Raw genomic sequence first — 23,976 nt, 5'->3', positions numbered from 1 at the left:
GTGAAGAAAAGACGAGAATAGAAATACATGTCTGTGGAGCTGCTGGCTACATTCACGAGCACAGCAGGAGGCATGTTCAGAGCTAAAACATTTTTCGACTGCAAAACTTTTCTGAAAAAATTAATTTAAAAAATCACCCGAGTTGGAAAAGCTGTGTGTGTGTTCAGCCCACAGTAGTACGTCTCAGGTTAGAGCCCACTCTCTGATCACACGATGAAGGGATTCATACCGACCGAGGTCTTCCTCTCCTTTACACAGCAAATCACTCGTGAAATAAAACACCCATATTGTCCATTTTCAGTATGTTTGTTATTACTTTTATTAATTATTATCATCGTCATCATCATCAACATTATTCTTCAAGTTTAGCTGTGTAACAAACTTTTTCTTGGCTGTCAAAATATGTTGAAATAGCATTTTTTTGCATGAAATGAAACCTAAAAACAATAACGTACAGAAAGGTTTCAGAATGAAATACAACATGAGAAGAAAAATAACCTAAAAACAAACAAGACAAAAACAAAACAAATTCTATCAAAGCCATTCAACTGAATAGGAGACAAAATTCTACTGAAATATAATTGGTTAAATGTACATAGTTGATGTGTGTGCATGCATGTGTGTCTGCCCAATAGTAAACTGGCCTTTAGCTCCCTTGTCTCCCATACTGTACATCCCAAAATGTACACTCAAGCCGTACCACTGCCGGTGTGTGTGTGTGTGTGTGTGTGTGTTGTCCCTTCCTTGGCAATAAGAACGTAATAAATGGAGTGCAAGCAACAGCATAATTCTCTATAACACATTCTGAGAAAGACAAAAATGAAAACACTTGTAAAGCCAGACCGCCCCCCCCCCCTCCCTCAATGTAAACGCTGATGTGAAATGCCATCAAACCTAAACAATACACTCATTCTTGACGGAAAACATGCCATGTGTGTCCTGCAGTACCTCATTTCTGACCAAAATGATGTTGTTTATTTTAAAACATAAACGCCAGCTGAATTGTTCTCCCCATCAACATTAATAACTATTTATGTTTCACATAAACTGCATCCTACTTGACCCACGGGAGACGTTAACGTTAAGCTGGCAGATACATAAAAGAACGGGTTCTGCAGCACGAACTATATAAAAAGTGTGCGTGAACATTTCTTTTTGCTTAAATATCATGGCTGCGTTCTTCTTACTTCCAACTTATAAAAGTAGAGGGAACGAATTTTCTTTCAAAAGCTGAACGATTGAAACATTTTGGCATCAGAATTTGTCTCCAGCCCACTGAGAAATCAAGACGTTCACCCAGATTTAGCACAAGAAAAAAACGAGTTCATCCAGTTTCTTTTCTGCATCTTCGTCCTACTTTTCCTAGAAATCACCTGAAAATCGTTACCAAAGGACGTTGCATCTTTCAAAAGATGAAAATTCATGTTGAATTTGTATCAAATGGTCGTCCCGTTGGCAAACGAATAAACCTAAATTTGAAAAAAAAAAGAATCCACACTTTGCTTCTAGCGAGTATTTGAAATTTCACTGCTGGTGACAATCTCTTTCAACAAACCCAAGCAAGGCCCATTGAAGTGGGAGGGAAATCCCACAAAGTAAACATCAGCACAAACAAAGGCCGTCAGTTCTGTGGGTGACTAAGTTGCCGTCAGCAAAAGTATGACAGAATCACCTCACTCCCACCAACCGAGAACCCCTTCACCAGTACTTTGATGGAGAGAAGGGAGCAAGGACAGCGGAGGGATACGGAGAAGATGAGAGTCAGAGGGTTGGAAGTAACAGGTGGACAGATGCAAAGAAAGACGGAGATATCTCTGTCCAAGTAGACGACAAAGACACAAGTGATGTTGGAGGGAGGTAAACAGACAACAGAAGAGATATTAGAGATAGTTAACTGGTGATCGACAGTTGACATTCTTTTAAAAAGCTCATGTGGGTTTTCTGGTGTGAACGGGCGTTTGACCAGCCAGACAGCGAGGCTGGAATCACGCGTTAGAATGGATGACTGATATCTTGCTGCATGGGAATGAAATATCGCAGTCTGTTTGACCAACTTTCCATAAGCCGACTCGTCACATAACTTTTCGACACAAGACAGTTATACTTATTAGAAAAACTGTACAAGTTACCAGGCACTGGGCGGAACATTTTGCATTCTTTTGGATCAGCATAGAAAAATATCTTGTTCTCATTCTTTCTTCCTTCTCGTCTTTCGGCCTGTTATTACTTCCTTCAAAAGGAGTCTCTTGGTGATTTTTTTTATTTTTTTGCAACTAAGGCAGCAAAGGCAGAAGAAGGGATTCTCTTTTTATAAAAATAAACAAAATGGCCACCGTGTTGCTCCACACTGAAGAAAAGGGGGACTTTAGAGGACCTGACTGGCACGACAGTCAAAAATAACCGATGGAAAGGGAATGGGGCGGCTCTTTGTCTTAACTTAGAAGCTTTTAGAACCCCAAACGTGGGCAACGAATGGGAGAGAAGTGGGATGAGTGAGTTGGAGCTGAAAGCAACGTGATCATTTCACCTTCAGTGAATTATAAAATGTAACTCTGCGACGTCGTCAGTATCATTTAAGTCTAAAGTGTAACAGTTCCCATCCGTAGAAAAGGCAACGTATTCTGCAGATTTTACAAGACGCTAACATGCTACATAGAGGTAACCTACCGAACTCTCGGATATACAAGATAGGCTGAGTAAAAACACTGGAGGCAAGAAGCTCTGCCGACTCAATACAGAGCAACGGTTCATACAGTCAATGCAAATAATTGTTCCTCGTGAGAACATGTAAGTTTGATCTCCCTAAGTTCCTAAGTCTCTCGATAAAACCACGTGAAGACATACAGAAAACAAAAAGTTACATACCAAGACCATTTTTGACCTGTTTAACACATAAAGAACACAATAAGAACATATATAAGAGAACGTTATGTAACATGCTAAAAAACCGTTAGACCGCTGAACATGTCAAAAATGTTGTGTCACATGCTATGAAACAGGCGGGTTGGTGTGCAACACTTGTGACCCCTGAGGACAGAAATATCGAGCGCAAGCCTTCATAATGTTTAAATCATCGTTTTGGGGGGAGGGGGGGGAGGGGAGGGGGGACGCATTCCTTTGTTCCTTACACACAAACGCTATTACACAAATGCACACATACACGCAACCCCCCCCCCCCCCCGTCTTTTGCTGTACCATTTCTGTTAGACGGCCGTTATCAATGTAACAAGTCTCCATAAGAACACAAACAGAAATAATCACAAACAGACTAATCCGTATAGTACCATTTCCTGCAACAACAAAAACAAAAAAAGCATTATTTGCCTTTACAAAATAACATATTATATATAGGAAAAAGGTGTAGCAAATTGCATGTTTTGTACTATAACATCATAGTTATTATTACTATTATCATCATTATAAATGTTAAGCAGGTTAATAGATGAATGTTCTGTTAGGCAGGAAGCCAGGCACGTAGCTAGTATCATGGCACGGAGGAAGGTAGAAAACAATGTCACTTGGTTTGATCCAAATGGATGAAGAGAACACTTCGGTCCGGAATTACTCCGGTTTTTACCAGTTGAAACCGGTTTCAAGCAGTTCAAAAAAAGTCTCGGTCAAATCGAACCCAACCAGTCTCCCAGTTTGACACACTTTGCAGCAGGTGGCGAATTTTCTTTTTTTTGCCAGTTGTCGTTATTATTTTTTTTTGCCAGTTTTAGAAACAAGAGGGCACGAGTGAAAGAAACCAACTGATCCTTTTTGTACCAAGTTAAACTGGTTCTAACTCCGACCAGTTTCACAGAGTCAAAGTAAGTTTTGGTTTTTTGGATCCATCTGCACAGCGGTGAAAACAGTCAAAAACACGCTCTGGTCCAGAACGGAAGTCGTTCTAACCAGATCAGATCTGGTCGTACCGAGATAAAACACTCTGAATGATGCATCAGACTAGTTTGGACCAGCTCAGGGATCAGTTTCGGTGCATAACAGATGAGCTCAGTTCAAGTTAAAGTGTTTTGCTTCTAGAATTGTATTTTTTTTTTGCTCTGCTGTATGATGGCTGTGCAAGTGCTGAGCGCCTCAAACTCATCCTAAATGAGAGCAGTCCAACTTTCAGCCGAGCTTCCTCTTATTCGGGAAGGGATCCGACAATGATTTTTGACCATTTGACAGCCGAGTGCTTCCAGCATAAGGATGTGTTCCATTTAGTGCCCACTGTGACATGAGCGAGCCTCCAGGAACGTGGAGGCTGACAGCTTATTCATTCAATTAAAACACGTTCTGAAAAGGTTTGCGTGAGTCAAAAGGCATCAGATTAATGACTCTCTGCGTTCTCATCTCCGGTGTCAGATTCAGCAACAGTCGTTACCTCCGCGGGCTTTGTGACGACACCGTCGCTATCCGACACCGTCTCATCTCCCAACACCTGGCTTGTGACGTCATGACCCTCTCCTCCCACCTCCTTTTCAACTTCCGTTTCATTGTCAGTGGCCTCGTCGCCGGTCATTTCTTTTGCCTGGCCGTCCGGACAAACGACGGACGTGACGACATCATCGCTTGCGTCTGTGATCTCGCTCTGATCCCCTTCGTCGTTTTCCTCCGGCGGCACGTTTTGTTGCTCAGACATCTCCGCGACGCTCTGAGCGGGGCCGTCCTGCTCGGGCCCCCCCTTGTGTGGCGTTTTGTCCGAGTACCTGTGTAAGCCCCTCTGTATGTGCGTGGTGAAGTCATAGCGGTCCACACACACGTGGAGGCAAAAACTGCATTGGTATGGCCCCTGGTCGCCGTGGCAACTCATGTGCAGGGCATACATGACCTCGTCCAGGAAGTAGATCCCACAGTGGAGGCAGCGGTTGGTCAAGTCGTCCTGCGTGGCCACTTCCACCATTACGCGAGTCGACGGGACACTTGGCCGACATTTTGTCAAATGCTCCTTCTCTTCCCTTCCTGTCTCCTCCTTTGAGCTGCTTCCTTCGTCCATCCTCTCCTCGTCCTCCTCCTCTTTCTCCCCTTTCCAGTTCTCTCTCAGACTTTCGGCTAGCGGCGACTCTTGCCTTCTCCTCTCCGCACCATTTGTTGACACGTGTGCATTTGCAGCACCTGTATCTCTTTGTCTCATTGCGAGATCCAAGGGAGCATCGTTTTCCAATGACGGCGACGAGGTTTGGGAGTGATGAGGAGGAGGAGGATAGTGAGGAGGGGCTGGAGGTGGGGGAAGAGGAGAGTAGGGAGAGGCGCAGTAAGGCACCGTGTAGCTCTGCTGATGATGCTGTCCCGGAGCCACCATTGCACCAAGGTAAAGAGTGTTATTCCCGAGGCCACCAGGGCTACTGAGATTACTGATGGTACCAGGAACCCCGGAGGCGGCTGCCATCTTATACTTGGTCCAGAATCTGAGCCAATCCGACTCAGGGGTCAAATCAGGCGAGAGGGTTAATGGTAAGGGTAAGGAGAAAAGAGGGTACTGGTACTTTTCGATGGGCGATCCAGGAGGCGAATAACTAGACGGTTTGGATGGACGCATGTACTTTTCGATCGGGCTGCCTCTCTCTGATCCCCCTCCTCCTTTACCTGCCTCTCCTTTTGATATTATTCCTCCCTCAGCAACGCCCCCATTGCCATCAGCTACCAATGAGGAGGGGGGATGCGAGGGGAGGAGCAGAGGAGGCATTCGTCGGTGGATCTCCAATGTTTGGTTGGCTAGGAAGGCTTGAGTGGATCGGGGCGAGCGCGAGCGAGGTGAAGGCTGCTGGTTTTTGATCGATGCAAAACTTCTGTCCGACTCCTCCCCATTCACGCGCTCCTCGCTGGCGATGCGTTGTTGTTTGGGGGCGGGGGTCTCCGATGACAGCGGATCAGGGTTGATGCGTTTTCGGGTCCGGCGGCGGATAATCTGCTCGCCGTTGTTCTGCTTGATGATGTTTAGAGGTCTGGGTGTCTACAAGATAAGAAAACAAAGAATAATACAGAAAAAAATGAATAACGTTTCCTGTTTCAAGATTTTACTCTCAATTATTTTCGGGTATTTGTCTGACATGACTGATGTCAAACATACATAGCCCAGCATTACTTGATTGTGATGATATCAAGTCAATCATACAATACAATTCAATTGTAACTTTCAAGCTTATGACCAATAAACATCCTATATTAACATAAAGTGATTTGATATTTGGTGAAATATACAAAAACAATGCTCAGGAAGTTGCACTGTGGCTGCCTGAAGAGCTACAACTAGAGCTTCTGTTTCTCACAATGAATGCAAGGTAGTCCTACCAATGAAGTGGCTCAGTGAAGCTTCCGACGGCAGATCAACGTTTTAAAGGTCTCACTTCACATGGACTTGATCGAAGTGTAATTAACTGTCACGTGCTCATATAAGACTTATATGTCCAGCAATCCTGAGGACTGTGAATGTTTGCCCTTACCACAAGGGGGAGCACTTACACTCAACTTCTATTTGACAAATCCTTCGCAAACTCGCCTTCACTAATGTCCTGACTTTCATTCAGTAATCTTAATTACTGAAGTATACAGTATTTCTGCTCAGCACTTGGATCGAAAAGGCAACAGTCAACCGCAACACAACCGCTTCACACTTATTTAATTCCCTACTTTAAATGAATGAAGCGCTTATCAAGATATACGCAAGATGATGAGACTTTTGTGTTGTTTCACTCCTTAACACATGCCGAGAAAATCAAAACAATATAAAACATTCCCTGACAAATTAGCGAAAGTAAAATGAAGTTGAACTGTTTAAAGTGTCTTTAAAGTGTCTGCCCTTCAACTCATACATAGTGACCGTGGCATGAAAACTACATTAGGGAGCTTTTTAAGCATAAAAAAAGTGAAGTTTATAGAAATTGTCACCGCCATGCAGGTCAAATTTGTAGAGCCTTGTCATTGAGTACATGTACTGTATGTACCTGTATGTCTCTAGAAATCTCCTCCTGTGTGTGTGTGTGTGTGTGTGTGTGTGTGTGTAAGTGATGCAGGGCTTTTGACATACATGACATCATGGCAGATTCTTATACAAAGAGGAACATGAATGAATGTAGCAATAAACCTCGCCATGTCTATGCTGGGAATGATTCATGTGTGTGTGACTGCATTCATGGTCATGTGTGTACCTTTGCGGATAGCCTGATGTCTGTGACTGACAAAGTGTGTCTCTCAAGGCAAGTGTATAAAAGCCTGCTTATGTGCGCCGAGTTATCATCAGTCATTGCAGAGCTGCTACTGAAGGAGTTTAAAGAGAGATAGGTCATGCACGCCATCAGTCCGGGGACGCTCCTGCTGCACGTGCAACGTAAACAAATGACTACCACATTCCTTTTGACAATCAACAGTCTTGATGCCCAAACCAGCTCCACACGAATCCTCAGGAGGGACAACGCTCTGTTTCGATGATCTATTAATACACGTGCATTTCGGACATGTGTCTCCCCCGAAGCAGCCACACTGGTAACAGTCTCTGTTGTTAATCACAGAGCTGTCACACTGAAGATTTTAGACACCTGGATCATTACCATAAACAGGAGTCCATCACCGAGGAGGCCAACAGCCTCAACAGTGACAACATTATGTCAGCCAAATCACTGACATTTTCTCTTATTCGGTACTTTCTTATTCTTTATTCTCTGGTTTTGCGTTTCTGGTTGTAGAGGAGTGCGTGGACTAAAAGGTAAACACGGGAGTAGAGGGGAGACAGAAACAAGGGAGGTGAGCTGAAGGAGAAAGAGGTGGTAAACGGAGAGGGAGGAGGGAGGGGACATGCAGGAACGAGGAAAAAGAAAAAGGAGTGAATAAATTCAGAGTTGTCCCTCAATCAGAGGTTTCAGAGGATTGGCGGATCTCGTCCACATCGATGTGGAAGACGAGACGGTCCTGGCTACGGTGTGTGAATGTTGTATGACCGTTAGTGGTGGTATGAATGTGCGTGAATGACGACATGTCGTGTAAAAGAGCTTTGAGTGATCGGAAGACTGGAAAAGCTATACGAGTACAGTCCATTTTACCATTTGTGTGAGACACCCTAACCTTTATGGTTGGAGTTACTGTTACTCGTCTCTACTCTCCTCTGCATAGTCTCCTAATCTCTGTCTCCCTCCATCTCTAACTCTTTCATTTTCTCTGTCCTCACTCTTTACCTTAATCTTTTCCTCTCTCTTTGTCTTCCTCCCTCCCTCTACTCTCCCCTCCCTCCCTTTACGTCTACCTTTTTCTCCCTCTGTATTCACAACTCTCCCTTCCCCTCTCTCACGCTGAAGTGTTTTACTAGCTGCTATCCTCTCTAATAATGTGTGTAGAGCATATAAAACTTTTATTATGGGATATAAAATACGACTGTCGTGAAGATTGTCACGAGCAGAGGGGTGGGGGGGGGGGGGCTGGGACGTGATTGGAGCAGCGTGTGAGATGAACGGGTTGACCCAAGGACATCGGCAGGGGCAGGAAGGAGTAAACCGCCATGGCTTGTCATCCTGTGAAAGGTCTTTAAAGCTCCATCCCATAATTGCAGCTTCGATCTCTGGGTTGTAACACGGTCGACCCGCCGATGCATTTACGAACACTGTGATGTATTACACTGAAACATTTTCACTTTGAAATTTTACAAACTGAGCTTGAAAAGCAAACATGTGAACATGAATCTGGCATGTATAGTATATATAATATACATATATGTATCTGAAGGCTTGTTTCAAAGTCAGCTTTAACGCCTTACAAACATATGAGGTGAGAAATATATATTCTAAGAGTTCTAAGAGAACTAAATTCCAGGCTGGGTCTTTATCTCATCTGTAATTCATGCAGTGTAATTAAATTTGAGGTTTCCATAGACTTTCCCCGGGCTGAGATGGTAAAGTTGATTCATTCCGTCATCTTTCTCACTCGGTGGAGCTGGCTCACGGTGACTGCTGAAATGGTCGGTAACTCCCAGCTCCCCAGCAAATCAAATGTACTTTTTCCACAATGTTACGTTTTCACAAGAGGGATTCACTGAACGGATGCAGGAATTTGACTGCAGTATGCGCCGTTAAATTTGCGTAGGGTGCTAATCGGCCAGACAGGAGGAATGATAATTAGCGGTCAGAATTACCCCATGGATGTATTAGCACACAGCACAGAGTCGATAAAGTAGTCTAAAGCACTGGGTTCCTCATCCGGTCCCACCTTTATGAGTGTACGTAGGTCTCCTATGCGTGTATAGGAGCTCAGCACAGCAGATTAACTTTAGTGTGATGCTACGCCAGAGCTCCAGCTCACTTCTAGGGATCCCTTTCTGTCCTTCTATATTTATTTGTTTTTGAAATTTATAGCTCCCTTCTTGTTTCTCTTTTAATTAGTTTGAAAGAAAATTCAAATCAAGGGAATCGCAAATAGACAGAAACTTCCTGTACCACTTCTGGCCTCGCAGGTCCACAGTTTGTTTGATATAGTCTGCAGTGAGATGCACAGCTGGTGCAGCCACAGCCTCTGTTTGCGTCCGTGTACGACTTACCGAATGCAGTTTTTGGTATAAACCGCACGCGTTGCAGACGTAGCCTCCATTAGAGTTCTTCCTCCACAACGACGTCTTGGTGGTCAGGCAGTTTGCACAGAAGACGCCGCTGCCTCTGCGTCGCTGCGGATGGAGAAAGACGGACAACATTAGAGCTTGAATGAAGAAACTAAGAAAGCTGCAAAGTCAAAGAGAGAAAAGAAGGGAGGCGGGAGGGGGGGGGGTGAAAACGTTGACTTAAGTCTTGATACCTTTTTAATATTCACACCACTGACGTGAGGTCAGCAGAGAGAGAGGAAACTGATTGGCTTGGTGGCAGAGAGATGATGTGGTCTCATTCATCATGCCTAATGGGAAGTCCTATTGAGACCATTGTTCTGCTCTACAGTGATTTCCTCTGTATGGAGCAAGGTTAATAAAAACAATGAGGTACAGTGAAATGGAAAGAAAATGATCCGGTTGCGTTGAATACCTTGTGTGTGTTTTTAAGTATGTGGCTAGTCGAGTACTGCTCGACCGATGTGATGGACAGAGACGAGTAACGCTTTCACCTGGAAATGTTTAAGCGTATATCTCTGAACTGCAGGACGCACTTTACAGGCAAGTGTTTGACTTTTACTGTTTGAGAGCGTGCATGTACACACACACACACACACCTCTGCAGTTCATGGAGCAGTGGTGCATAAAATAAGTAGTGTGTGCAATGAAGGAGGGTGGGGGTGTGGGGGGGTGAAAAGGCCAATTGTCGTGGCAACGTGCTCCATCACAGTAATGAGCCAATCACAAAGTTTCTCCATCCCATTAAGTCTCTGGCCCCATTCACCACCTTTATGACCCTGAGAAGACAGCATACCTCATCTTTCTCCTCCATGGCTCTGTCTGTTTCTCTCTCTCTCTCTCTGCCGTCTATCCAACAGTCTCTTGCTCTCTGCTCTCATTTTTTATTTTATTTTCTTCTCAGCATTGTTGCCCATCAAATCTTCCTTTTCTCATCGATACTCTACATTTTGGTTTAGTTTTAGATTTTGTTGTTCAAGAACTAATTTAAATATCAGCAGAAGAGATAACACCAGCATGTCATTTTAGTTTTCCTTCACTGACCTGTGCGTTGTGTGCATCTCTGTCTCTGTGTGTGACGTCCGCATTGATACTCTCGCGATGGTTCCACTGAATGTGTGCAGACTGTATGTGCTCATGGGTACGGCTCTCTAAAATCTGCTTCCTGTGTGTCCTCTCTTTCTTGTATTGTCACTTCTCTCTCTCCCTCCATCATGGACTTTACATCCACTGGGACCTTCTCCTTTCTGGTTTCTTGTTGTTTTATGTTCATGACAGTGCTGAGAGCTAAGCACACAGAGAAATGCGCGTACATATAGCCTGAGCAATATACATTTAATTAAGAATCAGCACGGCAACTGTGGAAATTGGCAAATGCTACTCATATGTAGTGGTGTCTGAGAATTCACACAACCTTTAAATGTAATAGCAAATGTCAAAATGGAATATTGATCCAAAGCTGCGTTGTGCACAAGGAGGTAACAGGAGGTCCCCTCAAAAGAGATGCATCAAAAATAAATGACACAAACATTAAGAAAGCAACAGATCAGGAACAGATCAAACATCTGTACGAGACGGTGTTAAATGATTACACATCAAATTCTAGTGCCAATGAAAAGTGGTTTAATGGCTCTTTTTAATTGTAGCTCATAAACAGACATTTACGATGATATCCTTCATATTGTCTGGAATAAAGCTAGAAAATCTAACTTTTGGATTGTTCAGAGTTAATGTGCAAGGAACACCATAGATGTGTTTATTTATCCCGGGAAGACCAAGTCTCTCAGTCTCAGAATGTGTACAATAGAACATCCTGTTTCCAATAATGCTGTATGTAACAAACACCTGAGCTAATATTAGAGTCGTTATGGTACATGTGTTTTCATCCATCCGACATCACACAGCAGAACACGTACATCCTCTGCTGTGTGTGTGTGTGTGTGTGTGCCAATGTTGCACACAACATACGGTCACCACATGTAGAGAGACAGAGCCAGGTGATTGATTGATGTACGTTTCCTGTGTCTGTGTGTCTAGTGTTGCAAGCCAAACAGTGCATCTGTCATCAGAATTCAATTTCCCTCCGAGCACCCAAATCACTCACATATGGCCCCACAGCTGCCCCTCATCGCAACGCACGCACGCGCACACGAAAATATTTGCTTCCCCTGGTTAATGAAGGCATGCAAGATTTGGATGAGAAGCCATAATCCAAGAAGTGTGTGTGCGTGCGTGTGTTGGGTGTATCTTGGCTCCTCCCGCGGTACAAGGATAGCAAAGTGTGTGTGTGCATCTTGTGTGTCGGTAAGAGAGGGAGGTTCAAGTGTCAATTACACAGGAAAGTACAGAAATAGCCCCCGCCACCTTCCTAAACGCACATGTGCACACACGCACACACTAAATCTGGCTCATGATCTTTAACTTCCTTTTCAATCATCAGCTGGTTGGCTTGACATGTGTTGAAGTGTGCAGGTCCGCATGCATGCACACACTCGGCTCTATACTTCCACACCTAAACACGGGTTGGCTGTGAGTGGGAGTGCATCTTTTGTGTGGCTTCAAAACTATGCATGTGTGCTGCTGGGTGTATTAGTGTATATCTACAGTGTGTGTGTGTGTGTGTGTAAGTGCATGTTCTTTCTGATGGATTACTGATACCTAGCCTCTCCCACTCACCTCAGCCTACAGAGGAGGGCTGCAGGTAATTAGAGCTCAGGGACTTAATGACATCTATTTATCTGCGGCCTATGAAACCGTTCAATTAGCACCACCAACAACGCCCTCTGACACACACACACACACGTCAGGAAATTAAAGTCAAACAAACAAACTTTTAACTTGATGTTCAGATACAAAGTGAGCTTTCTTAAGTAGGAAATGTATTTGAGCAACCAATTTTTTTTTTGTCCATTTAGAATCTTATTAATAAAAACACACTCATGTGGAATGTCCTTTTTCCTGTGTACTCAAACACGTAGATAACAGACATCAGATAGTTCAATTTCCTGCTGAAAAGATCAGTACAACCAATGGGTGTACATCAAAATACAACACTGACAAGTTGACAATGTTGGCAGATGTCTTTGTCTCACAATGCTCATGAAAAGGCCAAAGAAATTAAGAATACAATCTACTCAGGCTGCACATTAAACCGCATTTATTGGTTTAATAACTTGCCCAAACTGCTTTAACAGAGAGCCCTTGTTTCCCTTGTGGCAGTAGATTTAACACAAGAATGCATGAAAGAGGCTCCACGACCCGACTGTTTGTTTGGGAAAATATGCTCTTTGAAAATAGGCTACATTTGACATGACACGTTAGTATTCCTCCCTTCCGTGTCTGTGAACAGCTCTAAAACTCTTTTGTTTTTTAGACTTTTATGTGTTGGCACTGCTGCGCAAACTTTCCGTGAAATGGGTTAAAGTGATCGCTATCCTTTAAATTCAAGCAGAAGTTATGAGCCGTTTCTCAGTGGCTTTTTCGTGACTCATGAAAAGTACTAATAAATGACAAACTTCATTCTGGAGAATCTAGACTTTTATGCAACTTCAAAACAGATGGCGTAACCGCACAGTGGCTGAACCCTTCAGCTGTGGCTTTGAGTCCACTGCGAGAGTCTCCTGAAGCCGTACATTTACAGATGTTGTACAAACTGTTTACACTGCATGGTCTTTCAGATCTCAACGGAGGAGCTGGCCCGGAACAGATAAGCATCCGCTGGTTTAGGTTCTGCAGCAAGAGTCCCTCGTATGTATTTTAGCTTCCATCTGCAACCAATGTGCGGTGGCATCTTTAAACTGCAGTGGTGGTAGAGCTTCACTGAGAATAATCTGGCGAGGCAGACCGGCGGCCTACAACGAGAGCAGCCGTGTTCCAAAATGCTTTGTATCCATCTTAAAAAGAACTTCATTTTCTATCGATGTATTCAATCGTTGTCAAGGACGGACCAAGTAAGACAGCGTCTTCCGGTACTTTGTGTTTGAACTCCCAAGTGGAAGTCACATTTTTTCTTTCAAATATTAAAATATTAACCTTGGCATTATGTGGCAAAAAATGAAAGAGAAAAAACTGCAGAGAGATAACGTGAGAAAGAGCATAAAAGAAACAGACTGAGGTGCCCTGCGGTCTCAAATGAATTCAAAAAGAGGGCTTTCTAAACAAAGCATTTCGAAATTAAATTACATTTAATTCACTTGAAGAGTAAGTCAGCCCCGCTTTAAACGCGCACACACACAGAGACACACACTTACATTGATAGACGCACTGACTTGCATTAAATCAGCGATTATTTAATCAAGCTAGAAGACTAGCTGGAGGAATTAACTAAATTCCATACTGCCAAATCCAATATCCTGTGCACTGGATCAGCCACTTGCTCTCTCTCTAACATACACACACACACACACATAAAAAAGAAGAAATAGACCCCGTGCAGGGATAGTGTCGGATAAAGATTCACCAATTTATTCCTCCCAACACACACGCACATGCTGAGAAAGCATCTGGAATCAATCTAACAGAGACCCCCCCCCCCCCTCCCCCTATAGGTGCTACCAACCATCAACTATATGTGTGTGTGTGTCGGTCTGTGTACGTGTTACGCATATGGCTGCAGAAGTCCATCTGTGTGGTTAACTCTCAGACTACTGTCTGCATTTAAATTGCCTCCCCTAATAGAACAATTGGGTTTAAGTTGAAGGGATTCTTCATTTATTCTGCTGGTTTATTCTTATTCAACAAAGAGTAACACAAGACTAACAACAAACAAACTAACAAATGATTAAAATAATGACAAACCTGTATGTAACGTGGTTTGAGTAGCAGAGAACACAGGCCGGGTAAAGACCGTTAAAGTCAACATGCAATCTGTGATTTAGGGGAAATAATAATACCAATTGAATGTCTCTGATTTACTTCAACCGAACCGCTTTCTTTTTCAGTTGAAGAAATGGAGGCAGCCCAAATGCGACGTGTAACAGAGGCTGTATTTCCTGCTGATTATCTACTCAGATGACATTATCAGGGAGGTGGGGAGAAACTAGTTCAGCAGCAAACCAAAGAAATGCCCTGCCGGTAACTCTCTGAAGGGGTGCGCCCAAAACGACTATCCCTCCAGCGATCCATAGACATTTTAAGGCACATTTCAACAACGAGGTAATTCAAAGTGCTTCAGATAAAACCATTAAAAGCATCAAAACACAAGGCAAAACAAAAGGAGATTTAAAAACAATTAAGAACATTCATTAAAACATTAAACAACAGTGTAAGAAATAAAATGCAGCAGTAAAATGCAGAAATGCAGGAAATTGATTCATATACGAATTGAACGTGGTTCAATTAAAGGCAGCAGCAAACCGAAAAGTCTTCAATCTTGATTTAAATGAGCTGAGGGTCTCAGCAGACCTGCAGCTTTCTGGGACTTTGTTCCAGATATGTGGAGCAGAAAAACTGAACTTTCAAACTTTAAAAAGGATAATGATAACATAACAGACTGTGGTGTGGTTCTTCTCTACGAAATAAAACGAAACTTATTCCTGGAAACACTCGTGAAATACTATTTAGAAGTGATTCCTATTAAGCAGCACAAACATCCCACTATCAGCCAATCACACTTATAAAAAAAAAAGAAAGTATCCTATCACTGAATTCTCAATATTAAAGTTCTGTAATATCAACACTATATCAAAATGGCATATGTATTTCCAGGGCAGTAAAATGCTCCTTTGGCACTTGGCAGAGAGGAAACTGCTGCTGGATGTCCAGTCCGTGTCCAAACACAGCGTTGTAATGGGACAGTTTAGAAAAACCGAGGCTGGCGGTTGGGCCGAATAATATCCGTCCTGAGACACCGGCTATACAGAGTGAGCGGCAGCAGAGCAGCAGAGGAGCTGGAAGCTTCTCGTGCCGCCTTAAGATGCTGGATTTGTAGCCATCTACTGCAACCACACTGGCGAGCGTATTGCTCTGCATGAATACAGCACATAGGCGATGATGATGCAGTTGTGTTCTGCCAACATAATCAGGTGTAACAACTCCTTCGTCCCTCCTGCCTTTGGCCTCTACGCTGATGGTACAAGCGGGAGGAAAGTGATGATCGGCCGTCATCGATCGGTGTTGACGGCCGTGCAGACTGCGGTAATGACGAGGATGGTAATTTGTGTTACGCTGCTGGCCTGTGACTCTGTATCAGCACCTCGTATCGGTAACTGTCAGTTTGTTGGGCCTCTTGGTCTTTCACTTTCATGCAAGTTGCTTCTTACAGCTGCTGCAGAGTCAGTTGCCCACTGGGACAAAATAAAGTAGAAATTGAAACTTGATAAGTGCGTTGTGTGCTGGGTCGTGATAACAGCAGTAAGAACACTGCAAGTAAACAGATGCAACCGCTCCATAAACATATAAACAATAGCGATAGTCTCTGCACAGCGGAGGGGCTGGATAAGGGAGCAGAAGACACCGCAAGCCACATCCTTTGTTACTAATAAGGTACTACAACACACACACACACACACACACTCAACTCTGTGCGAGTGTGAAACAGAAGGTGTCAGCTTTCACAACAGCCATGTCATTCGGGATGCGTGTCTATGTGCATGTACGAGTGTGCCAAAGAGTGACGAAAGAGACGAGAGCGGCAGCTGAGTGTCTTAAGAAAAGCGTCAGGAAACCCGGAACAAGATGACGTCACTGTGACACGCACACACACACACACACACACACACAAAAGGAGAGTGAGGTCAATGTCTTACCCCTCGCTCTTCCTCTCTCTTGCACACACCAACACACACAGATGTGGGCCACAGTGTGTGGCCCATTTCGCTCCTTTCACTCAGCTATCACTCCTTTCCGGCCGTTTTCCCCCTCCGTCTGCCATGGTCTTTCCAACCCCTCCTGTGTGCAATGCATGCAGTCGTTGCTCCCTTTTGTTGCAGAGCCCTGAGAGTCTCCATTTAGCACATTAGCGAACAGAGAAAAGGGGAAATCGTTCCACATTGATCTAATTTTGATAAACAGCCTCAATGCATGCAGACATAAAGTCCATGGACCTGGAGACTACGGTTGTGTGTGCGCACCTGTGGTTCTGTACTGGTGTGTGTGTGTGTGCTGAAATGCCATTTTCTGTGTTTTGATAAGATAGCAAAAGATCCACTGCGTGCATTTTCTTCTTGCTGTGATAGAAGTCTTCCTGATTCAACCTTGGACTCTCTTTGTGCAGCGAGAAAGCGTGCGCCACACTGAGGGGAGTGAGAAACAAGAGGGCAAAGCATCAGAGCCCCTTGCTTTCCTTTCATTCCTTCATATATTGGACCTGAAGCAGAAGCAAGACAGCATTCTTTTGCATCGGTGCAGTTTGCGTTTACACTTCCTTCACATTGTGGGGAACACCAAGTGAAAAGGATAGCAAGCCGTAAGAAAACATTTTGTTAATATCTGTCTGGAGAGCAGTGACCCACTTCACACTGACCAGTAAAGAACCATGTCAGAGTAAGTGTGCGTGTGTGTGTGTGTGTGTGTGTGTGTGTGTGTGTGTGTGTGTGTGTGTGTGTGAGAAGGGGAATGTATACGAGTGTGTGAGTGAGAGAGCTCGAGAGGGGCAATGACTATGTGTGTCTTTGTGTGAAGGCCCTGCAGGTTGACACACTTTGCTGCAATATGTGCGTGCACACACACACACACACACGCCACACACACATAATTTGGTGTGGAAACCAGGACACTGAAATCTTAACTCCCCCCACTGCCCAAAGGAAAAGAGAGAGAGAGACAAAGAGAGAGAGAGAAACATACAAAGAGAAGGAGTTATCATAATGTGCATCCTTAATACCTGTATTCTTATCCACTGGTATTAAGTGTCTCATGAACCGTCTTAGACTCCATTTTATAGTTTTTCTGAGAATAGTTCAGTGGGCTGATTCCCACATGATCCACTCGGGTACTGGTGAAAGCCACACTGCCAGAGCAGCGAGTCCAACGGCTAACCTAAAACACCAAACCGTGCCATTTCATTAGGGCAACAGATGGCCTTTTAATGGGAAGTTATGAACGGTTGAGAGCTTTAATACCGTGTCCTCACTAAGTAGGGACATATCTGTACCTCTTATCTGCATCCAACTTAAGTTACCCGACAGATTGGCGATCCACGCCGCACACACTGCTCTGAATTAAAACAAAAGGACGACGTTAAGGTGGCGGTTTTCTCGTAGTAAAGATTCTGACCAAGGGCTACAAATGTCATGCTCGCATGTCACAACCATAAGAGCGGTTGAGCCGTTTGTCATTACTACATAACAACAAGATAATGACTGTGACTTTTCATGGGAATTCTACATTTCTAATTTCTTGAAGATCCTTTTCAAATGACACAAAGTATTTGTCACGGAACTCACAAATGACCAGGGTTCTGTTTTATATTTGCTGTGCATGCAGAGGCGTTTGGACATCAATGAGCATAATTACCGTAATGACCCTCTATTATCTTCCTTTGTAAACTGTTTTGGCAAACAGCTGTGATTTGATGATGATATAACCACCGTTAACTGGTGGTTAAGTAAATGATTGTCAGTGATCGCTAAGAAACAGACCTGTGCTCTGTGGAGAGGAAGAGACACGTCATGCACATCTATAAATAAGACGGTAAACCTCACATGCTGTAAGCTGACCTGACAGGCGATAAACTGTGGTCGGTAAAAAGTTAAAACCAAAATAAGAAAAGACACTTCCATATTTCCAAATTTCCATTTCGGATTGATGGTAACAGCTGTGTCGCTAACTGTTTGCTGTTGTTTTGATCCAAACAAGGTAAGGATGCGCACTAACGCGCACGGCGGCAATACGTCTTAATTGCCAAGAGACCTTGGACAGGAACCGCTTCCCTCCTCGAGGGGCGAAAGAAGGGAACAGGAGTGAGACAGAGTGACGGAAAGATGAACAAGAAAATGAGGAGAGAGGAGTGAGAACGCCAACGAGGAGTGTTCAAAACCAAACTGCATAATGGATGGCACTTTAGAGTATTGCACCTCGAAATGACCTCACGCATACCACACGGCACACGCTGCCTTGCCAAATGACTTTATTTCCCCAATTAGCGCTGGTGGGCACGAGTCGGGAGGGGAGAACAGCAGGCGAGCAGAGCGAAGGGAAAGAATGGGGAATCCACAAGTACGGAAGGGAATCTTCATGCACATCATCACTGCCGTGTTTAATATTTAAAATTCCACAGGGGTCCTAGAAGAAGCTCTTCTTGATAGCTTTTAATTTATGCCTCTACAAAAGCAGAGTGAAATATTGTCTGCACTTTGACATTTTGTATTAAAAAGAGAGAATTGGAGGGAGAAGTCTTTGGTGAAGAGGCACATCTTTCTCGGCCTCAGTCCGATGGTCAATTGCGTATTTTTGTTCTGGCTGTAAGCGAGCGTGCGTGTGTGTGTGTGTGTGTGTGCGCGTGTGTGTGTGTGTGTGTGTGTGTTACTGTCAGAGGTCATGGTAGTGGGAAATGAGCAACACTGAGTGGGCACAAATGTCAAGGTGAACACTGAGGAGAGGAAAACACTTGAAAACACGCACCACAGGAACACACACACACACACCTGAACAGTGCTGCACATGCACAGAGGTACTGACGTATAAGTTGAGCAATATTGACATTCACTGTAAACTGTTAGTTAGTCGTCTTAAACCTTTCCACAAACATACCTTAAAACAAACCAGTTACACTTCTGTCGGCATTATTCATATTTAAGGAGACATTAGCTGCTCCAACAGCAATATTTTCCCTTAAAATATTCAAAGTGTTCAGTCATTAAATCGAGAACACTAAACTTTATATTATATATATTATCTATATTCATATCGGAAAAATGGTGTAAAAATAATGATAATTCATAGAAAACACTTTTTTGCTCCAAAGCCCAGTTCAGCATCTTCAAAGTGCGCCGTGAAATTGAAGCCAAAAGTCCAAACGATAAGGCTAGCTCGCTCATTAAGGCCCGTTCATGAAGGCCCGTTCATTAAGGCCCGTTCATTAAGGCCCGCTCATTAAGGCCCGCTCATTAAGGCCCGTTCATTAAGGCCCGCTCATTAAGGCCCGTTCATGAAGGCCCGTTCATTAAGGCCCGTTCATTAAGGCCCGTTCATGAAGGCCCGCTCATTAAGGCCCGTTCATGAAGGCCCGTTCATTAAGGCCCGTTCATTAAGGCCCGTTCATTAAGGCCCGTTCATTAAGGCCCGTTCATTAAGGCCCGCTCATGAAGGCCCGCTCATTAAGGCCCGTTCATGAAGGTCCGCTCATGAAGGCCCGTTCATTAAGGCCCATTCAAGAAGGCCCATTCATGAAGGCCCGCTCATGAAGGCCCGCTCATGAAGGCCCGCTCATCAAGGTCCGCTCATCAGAATGCACAGGCCATACTGGACCCCGAGCAAAACAAATTAACAACACTTCCGCGGCATAATAAGTGCAAAAACAAGCTTCAGCTTGAATGCGAGCGTATAAAATTGAGTTGAATCTTTAAAAAAAAAAAAAAAAAACCCGCGATGAATTCAGCCATCAAATGTCCTCAGAGGGGTTATTGCAATATTTTGAAATTGATCGGAGCAACTGCATCTTCAGATTCAGATATCTTCCTCACTCCCTGTGTCTGTCTCCTGACGGCTGCATCTCCATGTAACCACAGAGTCTCACCCAGTAGTGGAAGCAATTCACATCAAGAGCACCACTGCCAGTTATAAAGGGCGCCTGAAATGAATGCAATGCTGCGACCTTTCACCATCATTACTGTGGAACTGACGGCGCCGTAGCATTTCGTTACGGGAGTCTCAATATGACTGTGCACAGCCGTCAGCGACCCTTCAGGGTATTGCAGTGCGGTTGACCGTACGCTGACATCACCAGTGTCAGTGATGAGAAAAGTCAGCTTGTCGAGTAGGTGCTGCTTTGTACGATCCACCAGGTTTAGGTGTGTGTGTGTGCTCAGTAAGGATATATATTCTCGAGGGACTTCGAGCTGCTGACACTACTTCACTTGTAAATGAGAGCCGGACAGACTCTGGAAATGTTTAACCTTGCTGAGTGTATATGTGGCACAGAGAACACTGACAATATGCCATCGCTCACTGACTGTATGTGTTATTTCTAATGTATTTTGGATGTCAACAGACAACCTCATTCCATTTCAAACATTTCTATTTGGGGATAGAAGCGCTCCGTGGTTCGGTTTGTAAACTATCAGCTTAAGCGGTGTTCTTCAGTTGGTTGATATTGAACTAACGCCAGCAGCAGATTTGCCACTGAAGACCGGCCAACAGCCTGCGCAGTCTGCGCAGCAGTGATTGAGGGGGTGGAGCCGCAGTCTCGAGGTCCCGACCATACACCTACCCAACCCGAATATATTTAATCATCGGATATATTTAGGTATTTCACAGGATAACTGAAAACTTTGACCAGCTGGTGGCGCTGCAGGAAAAAGTCAGGGGTAACTCTGGGCACCATCTAATATGCAAAGACACCAAACATTTAAGGAGATGAAACCAGTCAATGTTTGGAACCTTTTGCTTTGTTCATCAACAATCAAAGAATCTAGAAGATATATTTTGTTGTTAAAAAAAGTCAATGAATCTGAACTTTTGGGATATTTGCATTCTTTTACGCTGAGAAAATGTTCCATTTGAATGCAAGTTGCGTGAAGGTGTAGCATGAAAATGTTCTTGTGTGTATACCTTGCACACATCTGCACAGCCATGCGTCCGTGTAGGCGTGTGTGTGAATTTCAGAGTTCGCTTATGTTTTCATGCAATCACTGAGTGTACCGGTAGTTCTTTGCTGCTTTGTGTGCAGTTGGTCTTTGTCACCACTGAGGCTCCAGCGATGCTAAGTGGTGTGGCCCGGGGCCCATTTCCCACCTTGACAGGCCCCCAGGGTGGAGTTAGAGCCTAACACATCAATATGTCACACACACACGCACACACACCTTGCCGTGTTGATGGCCATGCTCTAGCTGTCAAGAGATAGATCAGCTACCCTAGAAGGAGTGTGAGCGAGTGTGTAATCAATGTCTCATCTTCGTTCCATTCGCTCCAGACAGCACCATGTATGATAACCCTCATGTTATCAGAGAGAAATAAACGGTTGCTTAGGGAATATCAGCCGACGTCCAATTCGTGGAGCGTTTTCCCCATTGTGCTTCACACAGCCCCTCCGTCCACTAAGAGAACAGGACGAACACCAAACGCCGTCATATCTCGCTGCAAAAGCTGGCTAGCACTTTATCAGAGGCCTTAATTGGACATCAAAAGAAGTGTCTTATCACACACACGGCACCCAGGCCCCTGCCAAACAGTCAGATCTATCAACAGGTTTTGAAACCTGGCCTAGAATCTCGCTCTGCTCCGACACCTCCACAGGCAGTGTGCTTAAGCTACAGTCAAGTACTTTTTTATTATGATGGTGGTGATTATTTAAATACCAGATTGATCTCAAGCACCAACAAAACACTCGGACTGTTCAAAGAGGGTGAGGGCAACATTTAACAATTTATTATGTATGAAATTCAAAGAACCAATAACAACTAGAGCAGGGGTGCCCAATACGTCGAGCGCGGAGGTAGTGCGGGTAGATCGCATGCCATTCAAAAAGAATTAGATGTCCTCATGGCATTTGCCACTTGATTTTCTAACACACGGGTCACCACGTATGCGCGGTCAACCGCAAAACTCCGGCGAGCTCATTAGTTAGCCTTCCAATTTATTTCTACTAAAGAAGCTAAAGCTGTAGCGCCATGATTTGGGAAACTTCCAAAACCTGGCGTCAGAACTGGAGACTCAGCGGAAGGCGTGTGCGTAACTTGACAGTGCGCGCTACACAGAGCAGGTTGACAAGTGTCTGTCAGAGTTTGACAAACGCTTTCGAGTCTTTGCTTTTCTCGAGCCAGTTGCTACACTTATGTGCTGCACATTTCAGGGAAGATATTGAGGTTGATTTACTCGCATCAACGCTGTTTCACCTGAACTCGTCTGGAGTGGAGGATGAGATTCTGACACTGCAAGCTGACATTCAGCTGAAGTCCAGGGCTCATGGACAGTTTCCTCACAGAGGAAAAGTCCCCAAACATCAGGAACTGTGATACCTTTTTGACTGCATTATTCGGCTCTACTCATTTACGTGAGTCAGCCTTTTCCCACATGAAGAACATTAAGTCCAAACACCGTTCCACCATGACTGATGATCATTTGAAGTCTGCTTGAGGCGGATACCAGCAGCTACTGTCCGGACGATGCAACTCTGGCCAATTCCATTCAGTGCAAGTCATCAGAGTAAGGTAACGACCACAAATGAACAGAATTGTATTGTGCCATAAGGGTTCATGCAGTTATGCAAGGTACGCCAACATATATTGTAAATATAAAGTATACTCATATATAAATAGATATTCAGCATTTTTAATGGAGGTAGATCATTTTGACTTGGTCATTTTAAAAGTAGCTCGCAAGCCGAAAAAGTGTGGGCACCCCTGAACTGACTCGGAGAGTGCAGACCTCCGACAAGGCCAATCCGCCACCCAAAATCAAATGGGTTTGTTCCTCGGCCCATGCGACACACTTTCACAAAGTTTCATGAAAATCGGGGCCTGTAGTATTTTTCCATAATCCTGCTGACAAACAAAAAAAAAACAACTAAAACCATAACCTCCTCGGCGGAAGGTAAAAATCCTTGTAATAGAAACGGCGACTGAAGAGAACCACAAAGCGGGACTTTTTCATTTTCAGTGAGAAATGGAACTGGGTCACTCAAGGACAAGGAATCTCAATTCTTCCCTCCGTCTACCTCTTCCCCTGCAGAAAGCAATCTGCTTGAGAAAGAAAGAGAGAACAAGAGGGGAACTGAGAAAGAGAAACGGGGAAAGAGAGTGAACAAATGACTGCTAGTGAACGACACACACACACACACACACACACACACAGCCTGGGGGCTGACTTATTCTCCTCACACTGTGACACACTCTTCATAATGAGACACACACACACACACACTTGTACACTCGCTAAAGACACCCAGAGCTGGCAAATACCAAGACCTTCAACGTGTTAGCACCTCGTCATTACTGAGAGAAAGCAAGAAGAAAGGAAGAGAGGGATACATGAGGAAGAGGGCGATCGAGAGGAAGACGCAGAGAAGTGAAGACGCTTCTGGTCAGAGTATTCTTTTTTTTCCCCCTCTTCATTATTTCATCTCCTGCCGTATCGTTTCTCTCATCTCTTCACAGCGAGAAAACAGATAAAAACCAATGGAGACACTCCAGGTTGGAGAGGGGTAAGCAGAAGGTAGACACTGATAATTTACAACAGCAGCTGTGCCTCAGAAATACAACACAGACAGACGAGCTAATCTCAAATGTAACGACAGCCCAAAATGTTTTTTTTTTACT

General features: G+C 44.2%; 1 protein-coding gene across 1 annotated transcript in view; it reads right to left on the bottom strand.

The window, feature by feature from the left end:
- Positions 1–336: 336 nt before the first annotated feature.
- The window catches only part of trps1 (trichorhinophalangeal syndrome I), a gene marked incomplete at its 5' end in the record, with an annotated part of 55,064 nt that continues 31,424 nt past the window's right edge, over positions 337–23,976 (bottom strand). The window contains 2 exons of the mRNA XM_079288287.1: positions 337–5,938; positions 9,506–9,628. Coding sequence (XP_079144413.1) covers positions 4,316–5,938; positions 9,506–9,628 — 1,746 coding nt within the window. The 3' untranslated portion in view covers positions 337–4,315. The remainder of the gene's footprint in view (positions 5,939–9,505; positions 9,629–23,976) is intronic.

The sequence above is a fragment of the Melanostigma gelatinosum genome (assembly GCF_949748355.1).
Source record: "Melanostigma gelatinosum genome assembly, chromosome: 17".
Taxonomy (NCBI): Eukaryota; Metazoa; Chordata; class Actinopteri; order Perciformes; family Zoarcidae; genus Melanostigma; species Melanostigma gelatinosum.
This window is presented reverse-complemented; position numbering and strand designations above follow the sequence as displayed.